Source organism: Oncorhynchus mykiss, chromosome 6 (assembly GCF_013265735.2).
Source record: "Oncorhynchus mykiss isolate Arlee chromosome 6, USDA_OmykA_1.1, whole genome shotgun sequence".
Classification (NCBI taxonomy): Eukaryota; Metazoa; Chordata; class Actinopteri; order Salmoniformes; family Salmonidae; genus Oncorhynchus; species Oncorhynchus mykiss.
This window is the reverse complement of record NC_048570.1, coordinates 79,237,068-79,262,067: the sequence shown is the minus strand read 5'-3', so window position 1 is coordinate 79,262,067 and position 25,000 is coordinate 79,237,068. Positions and strand designations below refer to the sequence as shown.

The 25,000-nt window shown below is 46.3% G+C and overlaps 1 protein-coding gene across 1 annotated transcript in view; it reads right to left on the bottom strand.

Moving 5' to 3' along the window:
• LOC110526645 (protein unc-13 homolog C-like) overlaps window positions 1-25,000 on the bottom strand; it is a 265,368-nt gene that overhangs the window by 92,892 nt on the left and 147,476 nt on the right. Inside the window, exons 18-19 of the mRNA XM_036981784.1 lie at window positions 24,518-24,603; window positions 381-507 (exon numbers count right to left, since the gene is read on the bottom strand). Of these exons, the coding sequence (XP_036837679.1) occupies window positions 381-507; window positions 24,518-24,603 (213 nt within the window). The remainder of the gene's footprint in view (window positions 1-380; window positions 508-24,517; window positions 24,604-25,000) is intronic.

Below are 25,000 nucleotides of genomic sequence, written 5' to 3'. Positions count from 1 at the left end.
CACTTGTAGTGTATTACATTTAGTCAAAAGTGTGTCGGACCCCAGTAATGTGTCGGACCCCAGTAAGACTAGTTGTCGCCATTGGCTAATGCATTTGGTTCCAGCTACAAAAGGGTTCTGGAGGCAAAAAGGGTTCTCCAATGGAGATAGCCCGAAGAACCATTTTAAAAACTTTTTTTAAAGAATGTACCATGATTACGGATAATTATGAAGGAATTGTGAATCATGATGAGTGAAAAAGTTGGATGGATAAATATCATACCTCCCGAAAAATGCTTGCCTCCCCTGTTATTGGTAATGGTGAGAGGTAGCATGTTTTGGGGGCATAATCTTTGTGCGTGTGTGTGTGTGTGTGTGTGCGCGTGCAGTACACTACTTACAGAGAATACTCAGGGGGTGTGTCTTTGAAGGCAGCCAGTTCGCGGACGTACTCGTTGTGGAACCACTTGACTTTAAAGTGAAGGTTCATGTACTCTGTGCTCTTGCATAGACGGTGCTTATCGTGCTCTGTCAGGGGAAATGAAAAAGGCAGAATGTTAACATGCATGTCTGGACTGAGGTAAGACGTGGTGAACTTGCCACAGGAGTAAAAGGCTCAATCAATCAATCAAGCTAATAGGGGAGATCTGATATCCAGACCCACGGAAGAAGACAGCGATGGAATCGGAATTCTGAAGTTAAGCACCACAGGAGAATGGACAGCGACTGTTGGGTGCAGGCAGTCACTCTACTCTAGTGCTACATCCTGATTCTCCACCCTTCTCTCAAAGTGTGCACTTCTACACTCCCTGCCATGGATGGTGGAGACTCCCTCCAGCAATCCTTTGAAATCCATGACAGGGAGATTGCAAGTGCACATTTTTGTAGAAGAGAGGAGAATCGGAACAAGGACTAGGTGAATCCTGAAATATATCCAGATAGCCAGGAAGTGAGAAGCCTGGAAGGGTTTACATTCTCTGGTTTACATTCTGCAACAAGTCCTGCTAGACCTATAACATGGCTGACCTAGTCTCACGTTGTCATACCGCTAAAGTCACGCGTGAGCCTGGTTCGCGACAAGGCTATGGCTGACCTGATATTGACAGAGACAGGTAATCTAAGACTAGACCAGGAATCCTGTAAACACAGACACTGGTAGATGACCTTGGTGGACACACACACACACACACACACACACACACACACACACACACAGAGTCTAATGAGAGCTGACTTGGTACATAATGAAAGTTAAGTCTGATGACATGGTAGGCTCTATCACAGTAGAGTAGGACATATCAACTACCACAGAACTTGGGGGTTATATATATTTGAGTATATCTTTTCATGTAACAACACTGAAGAAATGACACTTTGCTACAATGTAAAGTAGTGAGTGTACAGCTTATATCACAGTGTAAATTTGCTGTCCCCTCAAAATAACTCAACACACAGGGACTCAGTCTTCATGTCTAAACCGCTGGCAACAAAAGTGAGTACAGCCCTAAGTGAAAATGTCCAACTTGGGCCCAATTAGCCATTTTCCCTCCCCGGTGCATGACTCGTTAGTGTTACAAGGTCTCAGGTGTGAATGGGGAGCAGGTGTGTTAAATTTGGTGTCATCAACATGGCACCTCATGGCAAAGAACTCTCTGAGGATCTGAAAAAAAGAATTGTTGCTCTACATGAAGATGGCCTGGGCTATAAGAAGATTGCCAAGACCCTGAAACTGAGCTGCAGCACGGTGGCCAAGACCATACAGCGGTTTAACTGGACAGGTTCCACTCAGAACAGGCCTCGCCATGGTCGCCCAAAGAAGTTGAGTGCACGTGCTCAGCGTCATATCCAGAGGTTGTCTTTGGGAAATAGACGTATGAGTGCTGCCAGCATTGCTGCAGAGGTTGAAGGGGTGGGGGGTCAGCCTGTCAGTGCTCAGACCATACACCGTACACTGCATCAAATTGGTCTGCATGGCTGTCGTCCCAGAAGGAAGCCTCTTCTAAAGATGATGCACAAGAAAGCCCGCAAACTGTTTGCTGAAGACAAGCAGACTAAGGACATGGATTACTGGAACCATGTCCTGTGGTCTGATGAGACCAAGATGAACTTATTTGGTTCAGATGGTGTAAAGCGTGTGTGGCGGAAACCAGGTGAGGAGTACAAAGACAAGTGTGTCTTGCCTACAGTCAAGCATGGTGGTGGGAGTGTCATGGTCTGGGGCTGCAAGCATGCCTTGCTAAAGAAGCTGATGGTAAAGGTGATGGACTGGCCAAGCATGTCTCCAGACCTAAACCCTATTGAGCATCTGTGGGGCATCCTCAAATGGAAGATGGAGGAGTGCAAAGTCATTAACATCCACCAGCTCCGTGATGTCGTAATGGAGGGGTGGAAGAGGACTCCAGTGGCAACCTGTGAAGCTCTGGTGAACTCCATGCCCAAGAGGGTTAAGGCAGTGCTGGAAAATGATAGTGGCCACACAAAATATTGACACTTTGGGCCCAATTAGGACATTTTCACTTAGGGGTGTACTCACTTTTGTTGCCAGCAGTTTAGACAAGAAGACTGTGTGTTGAGTTATTTTGAGGGGACAGCAAATTTACACTGTTATACAAGCTGTACAATCACTACTTTATATTGTAGCAAAGTGTCATTTCTTTAGTGTTGTCACAGGAAAAGATATACTCAAATCTTTACAAAAATGTGAGGGGTGTACTCACTTTTGTGATATACTGTATGTATGTCTTAATTCCGTTTTTTTTACTTTTAAATTTGTGTGTATTGTTGTGAATTGTTAGATACTGCTGCACTGCTAGGAATACAAACATTTCACTACACCTGCAATAACATCTGCTAAATATGTGTATGTGACCAATACAATATGATTTGAGTAGGGAAGGACGCAGGGGATAGAGAGAATGGTAAGAGAAACAGAGAGAAAGGAGGGGGGAGTAGGGGGAGGCAGGGGGTAGGAGAGACAGAGAGAGAGAGGAAGGACAGAGAGGTGGGGAGAGAGAGAGAGAGAGAGAGAGAGGTGGGGGGTGCAGGGGAAAGAGAGAGAGAGGTGGGGGTGCAGGGGAAAGAAAGAGAGAGAGAGAGAGAGGTGGGGGTGCAGGGGAAAGAGAGAGAGAGAGAGAGAGAGAGAGAGAGGAAGGACAGAGAGGTAGGGGGTGCAGGGGAAAGAGAGAGAGAGAGAGAGAGAGGAAGGACAGAGAGGTGGGGGGTGCAGGGGAAAGAGAGAGAGAGAGAGAGAGAGAGAGAGAGAGGAAGGACAGAGAGGTGGGGGGTGCAGGGGAAAGAGAGAGAGAGAGAGAGAGAGAGAGAGAGAGAGGAAGGACAGAGAGGTGGGGGTGCAGGGGAAAGAGAGAGAGAGAGAGAGAGAGAGAGAGAGAGAGAGAGAGAGAGAGGGGAAGGACAGAGAGGTGGGGGGTGCAGGGGAAAGAGAGAGAGAGAGAGAGAGAGGGAGAGAGAGAGAGAGAGACAGGAAGGACAGAGAGGTGGGGGTGCAGGGGAAAGAGAGAGAGAGAGGAAGAGAGAGAGAGAGGAAGGACAGAGAGGTGGGGGGTGCAGGGGAAAGAGAGAGAGAGAGAGAGAGAGAGAGAGAGGGAGAGAGAGAGGGAGAGAGAGAGAGAGAGAGATGGAGAGAGAGAGGGAGAGAGAGAGGGAGAGGAAGGACAGAGAGGTGGGGGGTGCAGGAGAGAGAGAGAGAGAGAGAGAGAGAGAGGGAGAGAGAGAGAGAGAGAGATGGAGAGAGAGAGGGAGAGAGAGAGGGAGAGGAAGGACAGAGAGGTGGGGGGTGCAGGAGAGAGAGAGAGAGAGAGAGAGGGAGAGAGAGAGAGAGCGAGAGGAAGGACAGAGAGGTGGGGGGTGCAGGGGAAAGAGAGAGAGAGAGAGGATTTGGCTAAAAATACTTGAAACAGTCATAGAGCCAATTGCCCTTTTGGTTGTGAGGTCTGGGGTCCGCTCACCAACCAAGACTTCACAAAATGGGACAAACACCAAATTGAGACTCTGCACGCAGAATTCTGCAAAAATATCCTCTGTGTACAACGTTGAACACCAAATAATGCATGCAGAGCAGAATTAGGCCGATACCCACTAATTATCAAAATCCAGAAAAGAGCCGTTAAATTCTATAACCACCTAAAAGGAAGTGATTCCCAAACCTTCCATAACAAAGCCATCACCTACAGAGAAATGAACCTGGAGAAGAGTCCCCTAAGCAAGCTGGTCCTGGGGCTCTGTTCGCAAACACAAACACACCCTACAGAGCCCCAGGACAGCAGCACAATTAGACCCAACCAAATCAAAAAAGCAAAAAGATAATTACTTGACACATTGGAAAGAATTAACAAAAAAACAGAGCAAACTAGAATGCTATTTGGCCCTACACAGAGAGTACACAGCGGCAGAATACCTGATCACTCTGACTGACCTAAACTTAAGGAAAGCTTTGACTATGTACAGACTCAGTGAGCATAGCCTTGCTATTGAGAAAGGCCGCCGTAGGCAGACATGGCTCTCAAGAGAAGACAGTGTTAACACATGTTTCCCATGCCAATAAAGCCATTGAATTGAATTGAATTGAGAGAGAGAGAGAGAGACAGAGAGGAAGGAAAGAGGGGTGGGGGGTGCAGGGGAAAGAGAGAGAGAGAGAGAGAGAGAGAGAGAGAGAAAGAGAGAGAGAGGGAGAGAGAGAGCAAGGACAGAGAGAGAGAGACAGAGAGAGAGGAAGGACATAGAGAGAGACAGAGAGAGAGAGAGAGAGAGAGAGAGAGAGAGAGAGAGAGAGAGAAAGGAAGGACAGAGAGGTGGGGGGTACAGGGGAAAGAGAGAGAGAGAGAGAGAGAGAGAGAGAGAGAGAGACAGACAGACAGACAGACAGACAGACAGACAGACACAGAGACAGTCAGAGAGACAGAGACAGAGAGCGAGAGAGAGACAGACATACCAGGTAGAGAGACAGGCAGATATACTTAGAGGGAGAGGCAGACAGACAGTTAGACAGGCAGATATACTTAGAGGAAGGACAGAGAGGTGGGGGGTGCAGGGGATAGGAGAGAGAGAGACAGAGAGAGACAGAGAGAGAGAGAGAGAGAGAGAGAGAGAGAGAGAGAGAGAGAGAGGAAGGAGAGAGAAGTGGAGGGGAGGTAGGGGATAGGAGAGACAGAGAGAGCGAGAAAGATACAGAGAGCTGGGGGATGCAGTGGATAGGATTGAGAGAGAGAGAAAGAGAGAGACAGAGAGAGAGAAAGAGAGGAAGGAGAGAGAAGTGGAGGGGAGGTAGGGGAAAGGAGAGACAGAGAGAGCGAGAAAGATACAGAGAGCTGGGGGATACAGTGGATAGGATTGAGAGAGAGAGAAAGAGAGAGACAGAGAGAGAGAGTAGAAAGTGGAATAGAGGGGGAGGAAGGGGACAGAAAGAAGAGAGAGAGAGAGAGAGGGGAAGGAGGGGTGAAACAGACAAAGGAAGGTTAAGAGAGTGAAAAAGAGAGGTGTTTTTTAAATTTGTTTTATTCCACCTTTATTTAACCAGGTAGGCTAGTTGAGAACAAGTTCTCATTTACAACTGCGACCTGGCCAAGATAAAGCAAAGCAGTGTGAACAGACAACACAGAGTTACACATGGAGTAAACAATAAACAAGTCAATAACACAGTAGGAAAAAAAAGGGTATAGAGGGGTATAAATGGGTGGGTGTAGAGGGGTATAAACGTGTGGGTGTAGAGGGATATAAACAGGTGGGTGTAGAGGGGTATAAACGGGTGGGTGTAGAGGGGTATAAACGGGTGGGTGTAGAGGGGTATAAACGTGTGGGTGTAGAGGGATATAAACAGGTGGGTGTAGAGGGGTATAAACGGGTGGGTGTAGAGGGGTATAAACGGGTGGGTGTAGAGGGGTATAAACGGGTGGGTGTAGAGGAGTATAAACGGGTGGGTGTAGAGGGGTATAAACAGGTGGGTGTAGAGGGGTATAAACGGGTGGGTGTAGAGGGGTATAAACGGGTGGGTGTAGAGGGGTATAAACAGGTGGGTATAGAGGGGTATAAACGGGTGGGTGTAAAGGGGTATAAACGTGTGGGTGTAGAGGGGTATAAACAGGTGGGTGTAGAGGGGTATAAACAGGTGGGTATAGAGGGGTTTAAACAGGTGGGTGTAGAGGGGTATAAACGGGTGGGTGTAGAGGGGTATAAACAGGTGGGTATAGAGGGGTATAAACAGGTGGGTGTAGAGGGGTATAAACAGATGGGTATAGAGGGGTATAAACGGGTGGGTGTAGAGGGGTATAAACAGACATATTCACCAGATAGAAAAACAGCAAAAGTGAGAAATATAATTCCAGTGAAGATACAAAGACTGTCTCTACTAAACACAAAGGCGCTTCACAACACTCACACACACTTCAAAGGCACGTTCAAATGTGTGTGTGTGAGATAGTGTGTGGGCGTGTTTTAAAGCCATACATTGAGCAACACTCCTGCTGCAACACATTAAAACACCTCAGATAAGCACCTGTGTGCCTCCATAAGAAATAACTAAATGTCTTGAAAAAGGTATTAAACATGGCAAAATCGTCTTTTGTAGTTGTCTCACAGCAAAGTCCTTGTCATTATATTTGCATATTTATGATAGATTCCCATAAGAAATATTATTGTAGGAGATTAGTTTTAACAAGGCCAAACAAATCAAAGGAAAGTGCTTCCTGAATGTTTGGGTAGCTGAAAAGTTTTAGCACAATGCTAAACGCTGTGTGTCAGAGTGAGTGAGAGTGAGAGTGAGAGTGAGAGTGAAAGTGAGAGTGAGAGAGAGAGAGAGTTGTAGGTCTCTCAAAGTGTGAAGTCAGAATAGCTCCAGTCACAGAGGTTTATCTGCTGTGATGCTGCCACTTCAATAACTCAACACATTTCTCTAACACTTTGTTTGAACTAACATACACTGAGTGTACAAAACATTAGGAACACCTTCCTAATATTGAGTTGCACCCCCTTTTGCCTTCAGAACAGCCTCAATTCATAGGGGCATGGACTCTACAAGGTGTCAAAAGGGTTCCACAGTGATGATGGCCCATGTTGTGTCAAGTTGCCTGGATGTCCTTTGGGTGGTGGACCCTTCTTTATACACACGGGAAACTGTTGAACGTGAAAAACCCAGCAGCGTTGCAGTTCTTGACACACTCGAACCGGTGTGCCTGGCACCTACTACCATACCCATTCAAAGGTACTGAAATGCTTTGTCTTGCCCATTCACCCTCTGAATGGCACACATATACAATCCATGTCTCGATTGACTCCCAAACCCGCATGTGGGAGCGTAATTCGCCTGAAACGAATTAGCATAACGCAACGGACATAAATATCCCTAGAAAATATTCCTATTCATGAAAATCACAAATGAAATATATTGAGACACAGCTTAGCCTTTTGTTAATCACCCTGTCATCTCAGATTTTCAAAATATGCTTTACAGCCAACGCTAGACAAGCATTTGTGTAAGTTTATCGATAGCATAGCATTATGCCTTGCTAGCAGCAGGCAACCTTGTCACGGAAATCAGAAAAGCAATCATATTAAATTGTTTACCTTTGATGAACTTCGGATGTTTTCACTCACGAGACTCCCAGTTAGATAGCCAGAGTTCATTTTTTCCCAAAATATTATTTTTGTAGGTGAAACGTCTCCGTTTGTTCTTCACGTTTGGCTGAGAAATCGCCCGGAAATTGCGGTCACCACAACGCCGAAAAATATTCCAAATTAGCTCCATAATATCAACAGAAACATGGCAAACGTTATTTAGAATCCATCCTCAAGTTTTTTTTCTAATATCTATTCGATAATATATCCGTCGGGACAATTCGTTTTTCACTAGGACCGATTGGAGTAATGGCTACCTCTGTATTTTACACAAGAATCTCTCTCGGAGCCACCATGTGACCACTTATGCAATGTGGCCGCCTATGGCTATTCTTCAACAGAAATGCGTAAAACTACGTCACAATTCTGTAGACACGTTGGGGAATACGTAGAAAGCGTAAGCTCGTTGATGGTACATTCACAGCCATATAGGGAGTCATTGGAACACAGCGCTTTCAAAAACTGGGGCACTTCCGGATTGGATTTTTCTCAGGCTTTCGCCTGCAACATCAATTCTGTTATACTCATAGACAATATCTTTACAGTTTTGGAAACGTTAGAGTGTTTTCTATCCTAAGCTGTCAATTATATGCATATTCTATCATCTTTTCCTGACAAAAGATCCCGTTTAAAACGGGAACGTTTTTTTTCCACAAATGAAAATACTGCCCCCTAGCACCAAGAGGTTATTAAATCCTTCTTTAACCTGTCTCCTCCCCTTCATCTATACTGATTGAAGTGGATTTAACAAGTGACATCCAATAAGGGATCATAGCTTTCACCTGGTCAGTCTATGTCATGGAAAGAGCAGGTGTCCTTAATGTTTTGTTCACTCAGTGTATACTTTGTGTGTACCTGTGTGTGTGTATCAAATCAAATCTAATTTTATTTGTCACATACACATGGTTAGCAGATGTTAATGCGAGTGTAGCGAAATGCTTGTGCTTCTAGTTCCGACAATGCAGTAATAACAAGTAATCTAACTAACAATTCCAAAACTACTGTCTTGTACACAGTGTAAGGGGATAAAGAATATGTACATAAGGATATATGAATGAGTGATGGTACAGAGCAGCATAGGCAAGATACAGTAGATGGTATCGAGTACAGTATGTACAAATGTGTCACGTTCTGACCTCTATTTCCTTTGTTTTGTATGTAGTTTGTATGGTCAGGGCGTGAGTTGGGTGGGCAGTCTATGTTTGTTTTTCTATGATTTGGGTATTTCTATGTTTCGGCCTAGTATGGTTCTCAATCAGAGGCAGGTGTCATTAGTTGTCTCTGATTGAGAATCATACTTAGGTAGCCTGGGTGTCACTGTGTGTTTGTGGGTGATTGTTCCTGTCACTGTGTTTGTCGTCACAGGATAGGACTGTTTTGCGTTCTCACATTTCTTGTTTTCGTTAGTTTGTTTATGTGTAGTGATTTATTAAAATATGAATAACCACCACGCTGCGCTTTGGTCCGCTTCTCCTCCTCCTACAGACGAACGCCCTTACAAAATGAGATGATGTGTATGTGTCTATGTGTGTGTGTGCGCAATGTGTATCCATATAAGTGTGTGTATGTGTGTGTTCATGTGTGTGTGTTCCCTGCAGATGGTAGAAAGTGTAAGCTGGGGTCCAGAGGGAAAAACAGACTGAGTCCCTTATTCCCTAATGAGGATGTCTTCATGTTAGACCATCAGACTACTGGGACAGACAGGCTCATCCCTCCCTCCCTCCCTCGTGATGTCCTTGCTGACAGAATTTGTTTTGTGGTGGGAACGTTCCCACCCACACACTACTGACATCTTCAGCAGGCAGGCAGGGACATTTTAAGCTAGCTGTACTGAAGGCTTCACCCTTAAAGTAAAGTTCACATTAATAATGAATAATAAATCACTAACCGTTAAACCCTGACCCTAGAGCTCTAACCCCTGACCTCTCACCCTCCCTGATTTGATTTCCAGGGAAATTTACATCTTCTCCCTAGAAAACCACAACATCAACCCTACTAGAGAGAAAGAGAGGGGGAGAGAGGGAGAGAGAGAGAGAGAGAGAGAGAGAGAGAGAGAGAGAGGGGTAGAGGGAGAGAGAGAGAGAGAGAGGGGGGGAGAGAGAGGAGGTAGAGAGGGGGAGAGAGGGGAGGTAGAGAGGGGGAGATAGAGAATGAAAGAGAGAGGGAAAGAGAGGGAGAGAAGGGGGGAGAGAGAGAGAGGAGGTAGAGAGGGGGAGATAGAGAATGAAAGAGAGAGGGAAAGAGAGGGAGAGAATGGGAGAGAGAGAGAGAGAGAGGAGGTAGAGAGGGGGAGATAGAGAATGAAAGAGAGAGGGAAAGAGAGGGAGAGAAGGGGAGAGAAGGGGAGAGAGAGAGAGGAGGTAGAGAGGGGGAGATAGAGAATGAAAGAGAGGGAGAGAAGGGGAGAGAGAGAGAGGAGGTAGAGAATGAAAGAGAGAGGGGAGGTAGAGAGGGGGAGATAGAGAATGAAAGAGAGAGGGAAGGAGAGGGAGAGAAGGGGAGAGAGAGAGGAGGTAGAGAGGGGGAGATAGAGAATGAAAGAGAGAGGGAAAGAGAGGGAGAGAAGGGGAGAATGGGAGAGAGAGAGAGGAGGTAGAGAGGGGGAGATAGAGAATGAAAGAGAGAGGGAAAGAGAGGGAGAGAAGGGGAGAGAGAGAGAGGAGGTAGAGAATGAAAGAGAGAGGGAAAGAGAGGGAGAGGAGAAAAGGGAATGTGCTATGGGTGAACTCAGTGACCTGCCCTCTGGAGAGAGTAACCAGCGTGAGTAACAAATCAAATCAGATTTTATTGTTCACATACACATGGGTAGCAGATGTAAATACGAGTGTAGCGAAATGCTTGTGCTTCTAGTTCCGACAGTAATATCTAACAAGTAATCTAACTATTTCACAACAACTACCTTATACACTGAAGTGTAAAGGAATTAATAAGAATATGTACATAAAAATATATGAATGAGTGATGGCCGAACGGCATAGGCAAGATGCAGTAGATGGTATAGAGTACAGTATTCACATATGAGATGAGTAATGTAGGGTATGTAACATTATATAAAGTGGCATTGTGACTAGTGATACAGTTATAACATTCAATTATTACTTATTAAAGTGGCTAGAGATTTGAGTCTGTATGCTGGCAGCAGCCACTCAATGATAGTGATGGCTGTTTAACAGTCTGATGGCCTTGAGATAGAAGCTGTTTTTCAGTCTCTCGGTCCCAACTTTGATGCACCTGTACTGACCTCACCTTCTGGATGATAGCAATCATCCCACTGTGTATGTGTATGTGTGCGTGTTTATGTTTTTGTTTCTATGTGTGTGTGTGTGTCTGCCTGCCCTACCCTGCCTTTCCTCCCAGCCTTTTCACCCCTGGTTTCCCTACAACCCCTACAGCCCTCTCCCTCATCCTTCCCCCTCCCTCCCTCCTCCCCTTGCAGTGTGTTGGTAGGCCCAGGGAGAACCCATCAACCCTGCTGACACAGAAGAGGAAACGTGTATTTTTCCTGACCTGTTTGGTTAAATGAACCAAACAGGTCAGGATAAATACACCAGTCTCCTCTTCTGTGTCAGCAGGGTTGATGGGTTCTCCCTGGGCCTACCAACACACTGCAAAGGGGGAGGAGGGATGGGGGAGAGGGCTGTAGGGGTTGACCTGTGTCGACTTCCCGGGGCAACCACAAATGAATGTATACTCCTCTAATCAGCCAGGTCACTCCAGATCCAAGGCGATATTCAAAGTTCATCCAGGTTCCCAGGACTTCAGGGGATGCCTTCAAAACCGGCCACTAGGGGCAACGGGTAGCACTATTACCATCAAGTAGAATTGTGGCTTTGTGGATGAGGATGGAGGATGGGCATAAGCAGCGAGCCCCGGCTCCGAGGGTCGCGCATTCAATCTAGGGCTGGGTGTTGTACCGTATTTTACTATATACCGGTATGATGCACGGACCGGTTTGAGTTTTTACTTTACCTTCTATAACTGTATTTGAATGTTTAGTTTGTTAAATGTGATACGCCGTGCGTGACATCCTTTTCTACAGTTTACTCCTCTACTTGAGTCGTCTCTCTCCCCTCTATCTCCATTCTGTTTTCCACACAGACCTAGCCCCGCCACCTGTCACTCAAGGAGCGCATTTCTTTTTGCTCGGCCACCAGACACTTGCAATTAGTCTCCATGGTCCATGCAGCACATGCAACAATGACCACGGTGGTGCTTCCACTCTGATTGTTAATATAAATCTACAAGAGTTCTATAATTACACTATTAGTGTTTCTTACATCTGCAAACAGCTAGGTTTTCTTTTCTTAACAAGTTGTGGCTAAGTCTTGTTAGCCGCTAATGCTAATCACTAGTTAGCTGTCTAAAGTAGCAAGCTATACATCCTGATACCAGTGAAGTTTGTGCAACCGTACCTTCTAAACCAGAGAGGAATAGGCGAAGCATGAATATGTTAGCTACATGAAGTAGCTTATTATCTTCTAACTATGGAATTAGAATAATCATTATTTTCCCAGTTTTATGATCTAATCGCAATTGCAACATTTGGTTTAAAGGCCTAGTAACTTCGGTCAACTCTGAGTTCAACTCGGAATAACCATGAAAATGTCTCACCTCTCACCTCTGTCTCACCTCTTGGCAACAAATCCTTCAGAACTAACCTGATCAGGGGCAGGCTAACTCAGGGCTAACTCCATTTATCTGAATGAAGCGTCTGACCCGCGGGTTGAGGACCAATGAAATCAGATTCCCTCCCTCTTGTTTTTTATTGTGTGTTAAAAAATAGTGAAGCCAGAATACCTGTCACATTACACATTTAGGCTAATGACATAATGCATTTGAAACTTCACACACAGTAAAACTTGTGCATGACTTAATAACATTATTTTAGTGGGTTCTCATGCATTGATAAGTACACCAAAGCACACCAAAGCACACCAAAGCACTCCAAAGCACACCAAAGACGGCATTAACGATAACAAGTAATAAAATAAAGATGGCACTTCTAAAAGCCTATTTCACACCTTAGCCTGCTGAATTTGCAGGATAACTTTCCTTTCATTTTGATTTTGGCAAAAATGAAAATGTGGCACTGACTCTCCCATGGATTGATGTTCCAGCATTGTCTCAATGAAGAGTTTGGCGTTCGACTAGCCATGTGCAACATGCACACGCAGTGACAAACCTGCTAGAGTTAGCGTCAGGTGGACAAGCAATATCCACCATCGTAATACGGATGAAACCTGAGCTGGACTGTGAAGTTAACTGAAGCTAGAAAACCCTGAGTAGTTATAGCTTGCATCGCAGTATACCCCTCTGGACAAATGTTGAATGCTGAAGTCAAACCGTGTCAAACCTTCACGTCTTGTCGCAAACAGGTGCACGCACACTCTCACAAACGCTTGCACGCACACAAGCAAACATACACAAATTCTCACACACTCACACACAGCTCTCTAAAATTAGCTGCATCCCTTTCTGCTTTTACCCTAGCACTGTAGGGCCCTGAGCGGGAAGCAGGGTATGCATCAAAGACTTAATTAAAGCAGAACACTCTCAGTCTCTCGCTCTCCCTGTCTCTCTGTCTCAGTCTCGCAATGTCTCTCTCTCTCAGTCTCAGTCTCTCAATGTCTCTCTCTCTCTCTCTCTGTCTCTCTCTCTCTCTCTCGCTCTGTCTCTCTCTCGCTCTCAGTCTCAGTCTCTCAATGTCTCTCTCTCTTTCTCTCTCTCTCTCTGTCTCTCTCTCTCTCTGTCTCAGTCTCTCTCTCTCTCAGTCTCAGCCTCTCTCTCTCTGTCTCAGTCTCTCAATCTCTCTCTCTCTCTCTCTCTCTGTGTCTCTCTCTGTCTCTCTCTCTCTCAGCCTCAGTCTCTCAATGTCCCTCTCTCTGTCTCTCTCTCTCTCTCTCTCTCTCAAATTGTCAAATCTCATCTCTTTGTGTCTCTCTCTGTCTCCGTCTTTCTCTCTCTCCCTCTCACTCTCGCTCTCTCTCTCATTCTCCAATCTCCTCTCTCTGTTTCTCTCTCACTCAAATTCAATTAAAAGGCATGGAACGTCTTACCACATACAGTGGGGCAAAAAAGTATTTAGTCAGCCACCAATTGTGCAAGTTCTCCCGCTTAAAAAGATGAGAGAGGCCTGTAATTTTCATCATAGGTACACTTCAACTATGACAGACAAAATGAGGGGGAAAAAAATCCAGAAAATCACATTGTAGGATTTATTTATTTTAATTTATTTGCAAATTATGGTGGAAAATAAGGAGGAATAATGTTCTGGGGCTGTTTTTCATGGTTCAGGGAAATCTTAACGCTACAGCATACAATGACATTCTAGACAATTCTGTGCTTCCAACTTTGTGGCAACAGTTTGGGGAAGGCCCTTTCCTGTTTCAGCATGACAATGCCCCCGTGCACAAAGCGAGGCCCATACCGAAATGGTTTGTTGAGATCGGTGTGAAATGAATTGACTGGCCTGCACAGAGCCCTGATCTCAACCCCATCGAACACCTGTGGGATGAATTGGAACGCTGACTTCGAGCCAGGCCTAATCGCCCAACAACAGTGCCCTACCTCACTAATGCTCTTGTGGCTGAATGTTCCAACATTTAGTGGAAAGCCTTCCCAGAAGAGTGGAGGCTGTTATAGTAGCAAAGGGGGGACCAACTCCATATTAATGCCCATGATTGATTTTGGAATGAGCTGTTCGATGAGCAGGTGTCCACATACTGTTGGAATGAGATGTTCGATGAGCAGGTGTCCACATACTGTTGGAATGAGATGTTCGATGAGCAGGTGTCCACATACTGTTGGAATGAGATGTTCGATGAGCAGGTGTCCACATACTGTTGGAATGAGATGTTCGATGAGCAGGTGTCCACATACTGTTGGAATGAGATGTTCGATGAGCAGGTGTCCACATACTGTTGGAATGAGATGTTCCATGAGCAGGTGTCCACATACTGTTGGAATGAGATGTTTGATGAGCAGGTGTCCACATACTTTTGGTAATGTAGTGTATTTTGCAGCTAATATGGCACAAAGGGGGTTTTCTCCTGATACATACTGCATTTTCTCCTTTTCTGTCTTGGTTTCAAAATGTGTGCATTGTTTTTCAAATTTGGGAAAGAAAATAGTATATTTCTCAGTGTATGAGAAAATGCAGCTCTGTCTGGACCTCTCTGAGGGCAGATTGTTTCTATGGCCAGGCTGTTCTCACTTAGTCTCTCTCCATCTCTCTCTCCATCTCTCTCTCCATCTCTTTCCATCTCTCTCTGCATCTCTCTGCATCTCTCTCTGCATCTCTCTGCATCTCCCTCTATCTCCCTCTATCTCCCTCTATCTCCCTCTATCTCCCTCTATCTCCCTCCATCTCTCTCCATCTCTCTCTCTCTCTCTCTCTCTCTCTCTCTCTCTCTCTCTCTCTCTCTCTCTCTCTCTCTCTCTCTCTCTCTCTCTCTCTCTCTCTCTCTCTCTCTCTCGCTCTCTTTCGGTGCATGCTGGGAGTTTTTTGGAGTTTGAGTGTTTGGTGTGGAAAGCTCTATCCTAACTTTCTTGATTCCTTTATTTACATGTTATTTTCTATGGTGGAGGGTTAATGCAATATTTGTTTTTAGCGGTATCCAAAGTTTTTTTTCAAAGTTAGGGTGGAAGAGGACAGAGTAACTTTCCTGGGGGTTGGAAGGTGTAGTGTGCGCAATGGCTTCTCAGCCTAGCGCGGAGGAGACGCTGTCGATACAGCATGGATTCAGGAGTGTTCCTGAGAACGGAGTTGAGGTGGAGGAGGTTCTGCTCGCGGTCGGTGAACAGGTAGGAGCTGAGTTTATGCATTCTGCTTCTAGAATGAACAAAGCTATGGTTGTGTTCATGAAAAGGGCTAATTTGGTCGGTAGGCTAATTGCTAGCGGAATATTTGTAAGGGATGTGTTGGTGTCAATTTCACCTCTCTCTACCCCTTCAACAAGAGTTGTACTGGCAAATTTGCCTCCGTTTATTAAGGATGATCAAATTAGGAAAGAGCTGAGTCGTTTTGGTAAGTTTGCTAGCGGTTTCCGTGTACTGTCAGCAGGTTTTCAGGCAGATGCCGTTAAGCACGTTGTTTCGTTCAGGAGGCAAGTGTTTATGTTTCTGAACAATAATGAGCAACAGCTAAATGTGCATTTTAAAGTGAGGCATGGGGAGGGGCTCTATGCCGGTTTTGCCAGCACAGATAGTCTACGGTGTTTTGAATGTGGGGATTTGGGGCACAAGAGTTTTGCGTGCCCACATAAAGGCCATAGACAAGGTGAGGGTACAACGGCAGGTGGGGGAAATCGAGGTCAAAATGCAGGGGGTAAGGAGATGCAGATAGCAGAGGCTGGGCCTTGTCAGTCTAGAGATGGTGGTGTAGATGAGGCTGGGCCTAGTCAGGCTAGAGATGGTAGGGTAGTGGAGGCTGGGTCTAGGCAGGCTAGAGATGGTGGAGAAGCAGAGGCTGGGTCTAGTCAGGCTAGAGATGGTGGGGTAGCTGAGGCTGGGCCTAGACATGCTATGGAGGGTGGTGCAGATGATGCTGGGCCGAGTCATGCTATGGAGGGTGGTGCAGATAATGCTGGGCCGAGTCATGCTATGGAGGGTGGTGTAGCTGAGGCTGGCCCTAGTCATGCTATGGAGGGTGGTGCAGATGATGCTGGGCCTAGTCATGCTATGGAGGGTGGTGTAGCTGAGGCTGGCCCTAGTCATGCTATGGAGGGTGGTGTAGCTGAGGCTGGCCCTAGACATGCTATGGAGGGTGGTGCAGATGATACTGCGTCTAGTCAGGTAATTCTAGTGGATGAGGAGAGTATAGTGGGGAAGTGTAAGAGATTAGGGGGGAGGAGGAGGGTGTCAAGAGGAAAAAGAAAAAGGGTGTGGACAAAGGCACCATGGAAATGTTGCCTGTTGCTGTGGGTGAGGCCCTAACCAGAGAGAAAGGGCAGGTGGTCAGGGTGGGAGATAGAGAAGAGGAGGAAAGTGAGTCTGAGGAAGAGGATGAGGAGTTATTTTTTTCAGACTCCTCTTCAATTGGCCCGGAGCTGACAGCCAGTCAACCCGAGGGGTCTAAGTACACGTTGAGAGAACTGACAAGGTTCCTGAATGAGACTAAGGGGAAAAAAGTTAATCTTGAGGCTTTTTTTCCTGATCCTAGAAAGTTTGTAAGATCAGTACAACATGCTATGAGAAATGAGGGGCATGGTGTCCTCTCACCCAGGAAACGGTTTAGGTTGAGGAAGTGGGTCACAACAGTGCGTAAAGGTTTACCTTCAGACACTGTTTAGATGTTTAATTTCTTACTGACACTGGGGCTTTTTGAGCTTTGCTATTGGTCTATTTCTCTGCTGGCTTTTCTCCCACTTCTTATGGAGACTCTTCGGGTAGGCTCGCTCAATATAAATGGTGCCAGAGATGCGGGAAAGAGGAGTGTGTTGGGTGAATATGTAAAACAAAAAAAAGTACAGGTGTTGTTTCTGCAGGAGACGCATAGTGATGTGGTGAATGAAGTTGATTGGGGGCTCTGGTGGAAAGGGGCAAGTGTGTTGAGCCATGGGACAAATCTTAGTGCAGGGGTGGCAGTCCTTTTTGCACCGGGTCTGGCTGTAAAAATTTGCTCCTCAAAGGAGGTGTGTAGGGGTAGGTTGCTTGTTGTTAAAGCAGAAATTAACAACATGTGTTTTGTCTTTATAAATGTGTATGCGCCTAACACAGGGAGAGAAAGAGGGGTTCTATTTGGGAGTCTTAGACAGGAACTCTCACAAGTAGTGCCTGAGGAGACGCTGGTGATCGGAGGTGACTGGAACTGTACAATGGATTTTACAAAAGACAGAAATGGGGAAGAGCCTCATTCAGTGTCAGTGGGAGTGTTAAGGGATATCTTTAATCAGTTTGACCTAGTGGATGTTTGGAGAACTAAACATCCAAATACAAGACAGTATACGTGGGTGAAGGTTTTTGGGGCTAAGGTGAGTGCAGCTCGACTTGATCGTTTTTACATGTCCAGGAATCAGAGCAATAGGCTGCTGGGTGCTACCATTCTCCCAGTGGGGTTTTCGGATCACCACATAACCATGGCTCGGCTGTCTATTTCACCAGGGCCCCGGCAGGCATCTTATTGGAAGTTCAATGTAAAGCTCTTACAAGATGCCACTTTTTGCTCAGGTTTCCAGACTTTTTGGGAAAGATGGGGGCAGCGAAGAGAGGAGTATGAGTCTCTGAGTCAATGGTGGGATGTGGGGAAAGTGCAAATTCGGCTTTTCTGTCAACAGTATACTGCTCTCTCATCCTCAGAGGCTAGGAGAGTATTGGGGGAACTAGAGCGGTGTATTAGTGAGATGGAGGTAGAGATGGTGGGGCAAGGCAATGTAGGCCTCCAGGCTAACTTAGCCGAATTACGTAGGGACCTGGGCAGTTTTTTCCAGGTTAAAGCAAAGGGAGCACTTGTAAGAGCTAGGTTCTCCATGCTCAAGGAGATGGATGCTCCCAGCTCCTTCTTCTTTGGTTTGGAAAGACAGAGCAGTGAAGCCAAGGGTATGCATTGTCTACGGCTGTCTGATGGGCAGGTGACCTCTGTGGTGGGGGAGATGCGGGAGCGGACTGTGGAGTTTTATACTGAATTGTATAGGGCAGAAATGTGTGATCCTATGTGTGCTCAGGTCTTGTTCGCAGGACTCCCTAAGCTCTCTCGGGCACAGAGGGATGAAATGGACATTCCTCTGTTGTCACATGAACTGGCAGAGGCAGTAACCCAGATGTCCCCGGTCGTGCACCTGGGGTCGATGGACTTCCAGTGGAATTTTACAAAAAATTCTGGGGAACAATTGGACAGGATTTATTTTGCATGTTGCGTGAATGCGTCGGGGTAGGAGAGTTGCCGATGAGCTGCCGTCGGGCGGCTCTGACTCTCCTGCCCAAAAAAGGGGACTTGTGTGAACTTAAGAACTGGAGGCCTGTGGCATTACTCTGTGCGGACTACAAGATTTTTGCCAAGGTCCTCTCTAACAGACTGAAGTCCCATCTGGACTCTATAATACACAAGGACCAGACACATTGTGTACCGGGACGCTCAATCACGGACAACTTGTTCTTGATTAGGGACATGTTGGACTTGTCGAGAGGTTCCAATGTGAACTTTGGACTGGTCTCTTTAGATCAAGAGAAGGCTTTTGATAGAGTGGATCATGAGTATCTGTTTAATGTGATGTCTGTGTTTGGGTTTGGGAAGAGTTTTGTGACCTGTGTGAAGCTGTTGTATGCTGGGGCGTCATGTATGGTTAAGGTGGGAGGGGGGCTCAGTAGGCCAGTCTGGGTGAGACGGGGCATTAGACAAGGATGCCCTCTATCTGGGCAGCTGTACACACTAGCCATTGAGCCTTTTTTAGGACTGCTACGCAGGAGACTGCGGGGAGTGTGCTGGACAGGCATGGATGTGGTGACAGGAATAGCAGTCTCAGCATATGCAGATGATGTTTCTGTGATGGTCAGGGATGGGCAAGATATGCAGGAACTAGAGACCAGTCTGAAGGTGTACGAGGGAGCTTCATCAGCTAAGGTAAACTGGGGAAAGAGCAAAGCTCTGTTATGTGGGGCATGGGGGGATAGGGCTCCTCCTCTGCTTCCAGGGGGTTTGCAGTGGGGTTGTGAAGGGCTTAAAGTGTTGGGGGTGTACCTGGGCTCGGAGAGGTGGGTCAGCAAGAACTGGGAGGGGCTGTCACAGGCAGTGGTGTCAAGACTGGCCAGGTGGAGGTGGCTCCTGTCATATAGAGGGAGGGTGCTGATAATCAACAACCTGGTGGCATCTTCCTTGTGGCATAAACTGGCTGTCCTCAACCCCCCCGCCGGTCTGCTTGCAGACCTGCAACGCAAGCTGGTGGACTTCTTTTGGTCGGGACATCACTGGCTGAAGGCAGCAGTTTTGTACATGACCGTCCACGAAGGAGGACAGGGCCTGGTGGAACTGGAGAGCAGGATGGCTGCTTTCCGACTAAAGGCGGTGCAGAGACTGCTGTACCACACTGATGTTGGCTGGAGGGAACCAGCATGCACGCTGCTGAGGAGAGCTGGCGGATTAGGGTTGGACCGGCAGCTGTTCCTCATGAAGCTGGAGAGGCTGAGTACAGCAGGTCTCTCGGAGTTTTACTCTGCGGTGCTGAGGGCCTGGCAGCTGCTAAGGCCCACACGAGAAGGGGGTGTGGAGCCTGGGCAGTGGGTGTGGGAGGAGCCTATCTTCCACAACCCAGCCATCCCTTTGAGATCGGTTCAGTCGGCCACCCTGCAGAGGCAACTGATGGCAGGGGGTTTACAAAGGCTGGGTGACCTGAGACTGCTGGGAGAGGAGGGGTGGAAAACCCCGGAGGTCTTGGCGCAACAAACAGGAATAACGTCTCTTAGGCTGCTGGAGAGATTCCTGGAGGAGGTCCAGGAGGCACTGTCTGAGCCGGTAAGGGGGGTGTTTGAGAGGCCAAAGGGAGAGGGGCCACCAATGTTCCCGCCACTGCAGGTGACGGCAGAGACTGGAGACTGGCAAGGGGGTCTGGAGGACTTGTTAGATTTTAACACTCCGAGCCTGGGGGAGTTTGAGGGGGTGGGAGGTAAAGCCCTCTACAACCTCTGCGTTAAGGTTAGGAGCATTAGAAGCCTAACAGGAGTGAAGGCACATCAGTGGCAGGGGGTATGTGGGGCGGAGAGTATGGTGGGTTTTAGATGGAGGGCGCTCTACAAACCCCCAGTACCAAAGAGGTCAGGGGACCTCCAGTGGAGGGTTCTTCATGGAGCCCTGGCCACTAACAGCTGGTTGGCACGGGTTGATCCGGGAATTGGGCAGGGGTGTCCTTTCTGTCAAATGAAAGAAACTGTAATTCATGTGTTTTCTGTGTGCACCAGGTTAATGCCATTAATGTCTCTGTTGGAATGTCTGTGTGACAGGTTGGGGGTGTTTTTTGCTGTTGGGATGTTTATAATGGGATACAGGTATTCGAGTAAGGAGAAAGAAAAATGTGTTTTGTTGAATTTTCTGTTTGCTCAGGCAAAGTTAGCTATTTGGCTAACAAGGAGGAAAAGGGTTAAAGGTGGGGGGATAACAGACCCTTTACTACTGTTTAATGGGATGGTCTCTGCGCGCCTTAGGGTTGAGTTTGAGTTCTATAAAATGATCAAATGTGTGTAGATGTTTGAGGAGATATGGTGTGTTGGGGGGGCTGTCTGTATTGCTGGGGAAGATGTTTTGGATATACGGTTGTAGGAGAGGGTTTTTGTGTATGGTGATTTGTATCATGTGGTAGAGGATGCAGTACAGGATATATTTTTATTTTTTATTTTAGGAGTGGGGGGGGGGGGGGGGGTGAGTTTTAAATGAATTGAGAATGTTTCAATAAAGAAAGACCAAAAGTCAAAGTCTTCCTCTCTCTCTCTCTCTCGCTCTCTCTCTCTTCCTCTCTCTCTCTCTCTCTCTCTCTCTCTCTCTTCCTCTCTCTCTCTCTCTCTTCCTCTCTCTCTCTCTCTCTCTCTCTCTCTCTCTCTCTTCCTCTCTCTCTCTCTCTCCCTCTCTCTCTCTCTTCCTCTCTCTCTCTCTTCCTCTCTCTCTCTCTCTCTCTCTCTCTTCCTCTCTCTCTCTCTCTCTCTCTCTCTCTCTTCCTCTCTCTCTCTCTCTCTCTCTCTCTCTCTCTCTCTCTCTCTCTTCCTCTCTCTCTCTCTCTCTCTCTCTCTTCCTCTCTCTCTCTCTCTCTCTTCCTCTCTCTCTCTCTCTCTCTCTCTCTCCCTCTCTCTCTCTCTCACTCTCTCTCTCTCTCTCTCTTCCTCTCTCTCTCTCTCTCTCTCTCTTCCTCTCTCTCTCTCTCTCTCTCTCTCTCTCTCTCTCTCTCACACACACACAAACTGACTTGGGACGTTCTGGTTATGTGCATGCTAGGGTGTGTGTGTGTGTTTGCGTGAGTGCGTGCATGAAGTTATTGTATATAAGTGAATGAGGATAATGCAGTGGGATAGTGTTTAACCCTTTGACATGTAAGAACACACGGGTGTGATCATTCTAAAGTGGTCCCTGCATTGTACGCTCAATCCGCTGTGATTAGAACACTTATTTAGAACGTCCAGTTAGGATTGACGCAACAGTTAGCGTTTGAGCTGGCCACATTGTTTTCACAGAAACACTGTCTTCACAACGTTATGTCGTCCATGTGAAAGGCTAACACAATTCTCATCCAAACCGGAAGATGTCAACTACATTAGTTGTAGCGCTAACTGAGGAAAGAGTGACCTAACACAAGCGGTCATATTTAGCTAACTCTCGGCTGACAGAAACCGTAATTAGCTAATAGCAATTACTATTTACAATTAATCATATCACGGGTGACCTCACCAGTGATCTAAATAATTGAATAAAACGCAATGGGTATTTTGTGCGGGCCGCCATATTTGTTTTTTCATGTGAACCGAAGATAAGAGGTTGCAAGATGAGTTGGGTCTGTTTGCAGTATTCATGTTGAAGGGGGTGTGTCGTTTACCATCATTCACTTCCTGAAGTTTACTCAAAAGATGTTTGAACCATCCCATCCCTTCACTTCATTTTGTTCTAACATCTTTGGTCTGGCAGACATTTACGTGACAACCAGAATGCATTGTATGATGTCAACAAACATGGCGCCACGCATAGCTGGCAATTATCTTAGAATTAGCTTAGAATTAGCTTAGAATTAGCTCATCATAATTAGTACAACCTTAAAAAAATATATTTTACACACATCATATATTTCCATTACAATCTATGCAAGAATCGGAATGCATGATTTGTCACCAGCACTTGAAAACGTGAATAAAACAGCACATGCATTATGCTCCATACATATGGTGTGCTACAGTAGCTACAATAACACGATATACAGAAACTATAATGATAACGTAATAAGACACTTACTTTGATAGGAACGCACACATGTCAAAAGTTATTACTAATAGTGAAGGCAATGTGCCAGGGAGGAAAACGTTTGTGCTTGGGCTCTCGCCGAAGAGAGACATTTGTCTGGCTCAGTAATGTCTCAAACAGAAATGGTCCGCAACAGTGAAATGGGCGGAACACACCTCAATTCACACAAATTCAAAAAAATCACCCTGGGTGACCATTAGAGATATTTAGAACTTACAGGTGAAAAGGTTAAGACTGACCACTGGTAAGGTCACTGCTTTCCTTTCTCCTCCAAACAGATGGAACTGACTGGGGACATTCACACACACACACACACACACCCACACACACACACACACACACACACACACACACACACACTCTCTCTCTCTCTCACACACACACACACACACACACACACACACACACACACACACACACACACACACACACACTCACACATGAAGGCAGGCAGGCAGGCAAGCTTGCAGTCCTACGCACACCGCCAGCTGCACAGCCCCATAACAGTCAGGTTTAGTTGAGATTTATGTAGATTTATGTTCTCCATTAAAATACATAGCTAATATAAAAGCACTGAAGAATCGTGTTAAAACAAATAGCAATTATGATGTATGGGAAAGAACGCCCTAATCGAATTTCTTAGACCTCTGGAAATAGAATGCCTACATGCAAAACCTTAATATCCCATTATGATGCAAGCAGGTCCCATTATAATGAGATAACACTTTGTGCTATGGTCAAACTGGTCATCTGTGTTCACAGATTTTTTGTAAGAGGAGGGAGGAGGTGGGCGAGGTAAGAGGAGATATGTGAGCGTGTGCAACACTGATAAGTGTCCTCCCTGCAACACGGAAACACAGACTCCCTGGAGCGACACACCCCCACTGCTCTAACCCAGTCTGACAGCAACAAAGAGGCACGCATGCACACACACACACATACACACACACTGGTCAAACACACTCTGGTCACATGCTACTCTGACTCAGGAAGAAAAGTATGTAAAAACTCTGCACACACGTCACAAAGCGCACACTCACACACTCACACACACACACCTGCCACCATGACTCTGATTTAGATAGTAATATAATTATAGCGTGTCCTCTGAAGGAAAGCCCTACTTTAGCTCGGGGGCAGAAAGCAGAGAGAGAGGCAGGGAGAGCAGAGAGAAGAGAGAGTGAGTAGAGATAGAGGCAGAGAGAGAAAGAAAGAATGAGAGAGAGAGAGCAGAGAGAGAGAGAGAGAGACACCATTGTAAATACAACCCATATTTATGCTTATTTATTTTATCTTGTGTCCTTTAACCATTTGTACATTGTTAAAACACTGTATATAATATGACATTTGTAATGTCTTTACTGTTTTGAAACCTCTGTATGTGTAATGTTTACTGTTAATTTTTGTTGTTTTTCACTTTGAATTGAGAGAGAGAGAGAGAGAGAGAGAGAGAGAGAGCAGAGAGAGAGAGAGAGAGAGAGAGAGAAATTGAGAGAAAGAAAGAGAGGGGGGTAGAGAGAGAGAAGAGTAGAGAGAGAGAGAGAGAAAGAAAGAATGAGAGAGAGAGAGAGAGCAGAGAGAGAGGAGTAGAGAGAGAGAGAGAGAGAGAGAGAGAGCAGAGAGAGAGGAGTAGAGAGAGAGAGAGAGAGAGAGAGAGAGAGCGAGAGGAGTAGATAGAGAGAGGGAGAGAGAGAGAGAGAGAGAGAGAGCAGAGAGAGAGGAGTAGAGAGAGAGAGAGAGAGAGAGAGAGAGAGAGAGCGAGAGGAGTAGATAGAGAGAGAGAGAGAGACAGAGAGAGAGAGAGCAGAGAGAGAGAGAGAGAGAGAGAGAGAGAGAGAGGAGTAGAGAGAGAGAGAGGGAGAGAGAGAGAGAGAGAGAGCAGAGAGAGAGGAGTAGAGAGAGAGAGAGAGAGAGAGAGACAGAGAGAGAGAGAGAGAGAGAAGTGACACACAGGGTTTTGACAGATCAATAGCATTTCCTACTAACCTTCCATGGCGTATTTCATGTCCAGGGCAAACAGGTTCCATATGAACTCAGCGCTGACCTTCCCCATATTCAGTTCTTGGGGAAATCTGTGGGAGGAATTACAATGGATCCACATCACACTCATTTCCTCATAATCACAAGCTTGACTGGACACTCAGAAAATAGGGTGTCACTGGAGATTTGGGGATAAATTGGTTGAATCTCAGAGGAAGAATTCAACTGAAGATCTAATAACCCCACGAGAGAGAGAGAGAGAGAGAGAGAGAGAGAGAGAGAGAGAGAGAGAGAGAGAGAGAGAGAGAGAGAGAGAGAGAGAGAGAGAGAGAGAGAGAGAGAGAGAGAGAGAGAGAGAGAGAGAGAGAGAGAGAGAGAGAGAGAGAGAGAGAGAGAGAGAGAGAGAGAGAGAGGAGTAGAGAGAGAGAGAGAGAGAGAGAGAGAGAGAGAGAGAGAGCGAGAGGAGTAGATAGAGAGAGAGAGACCAAC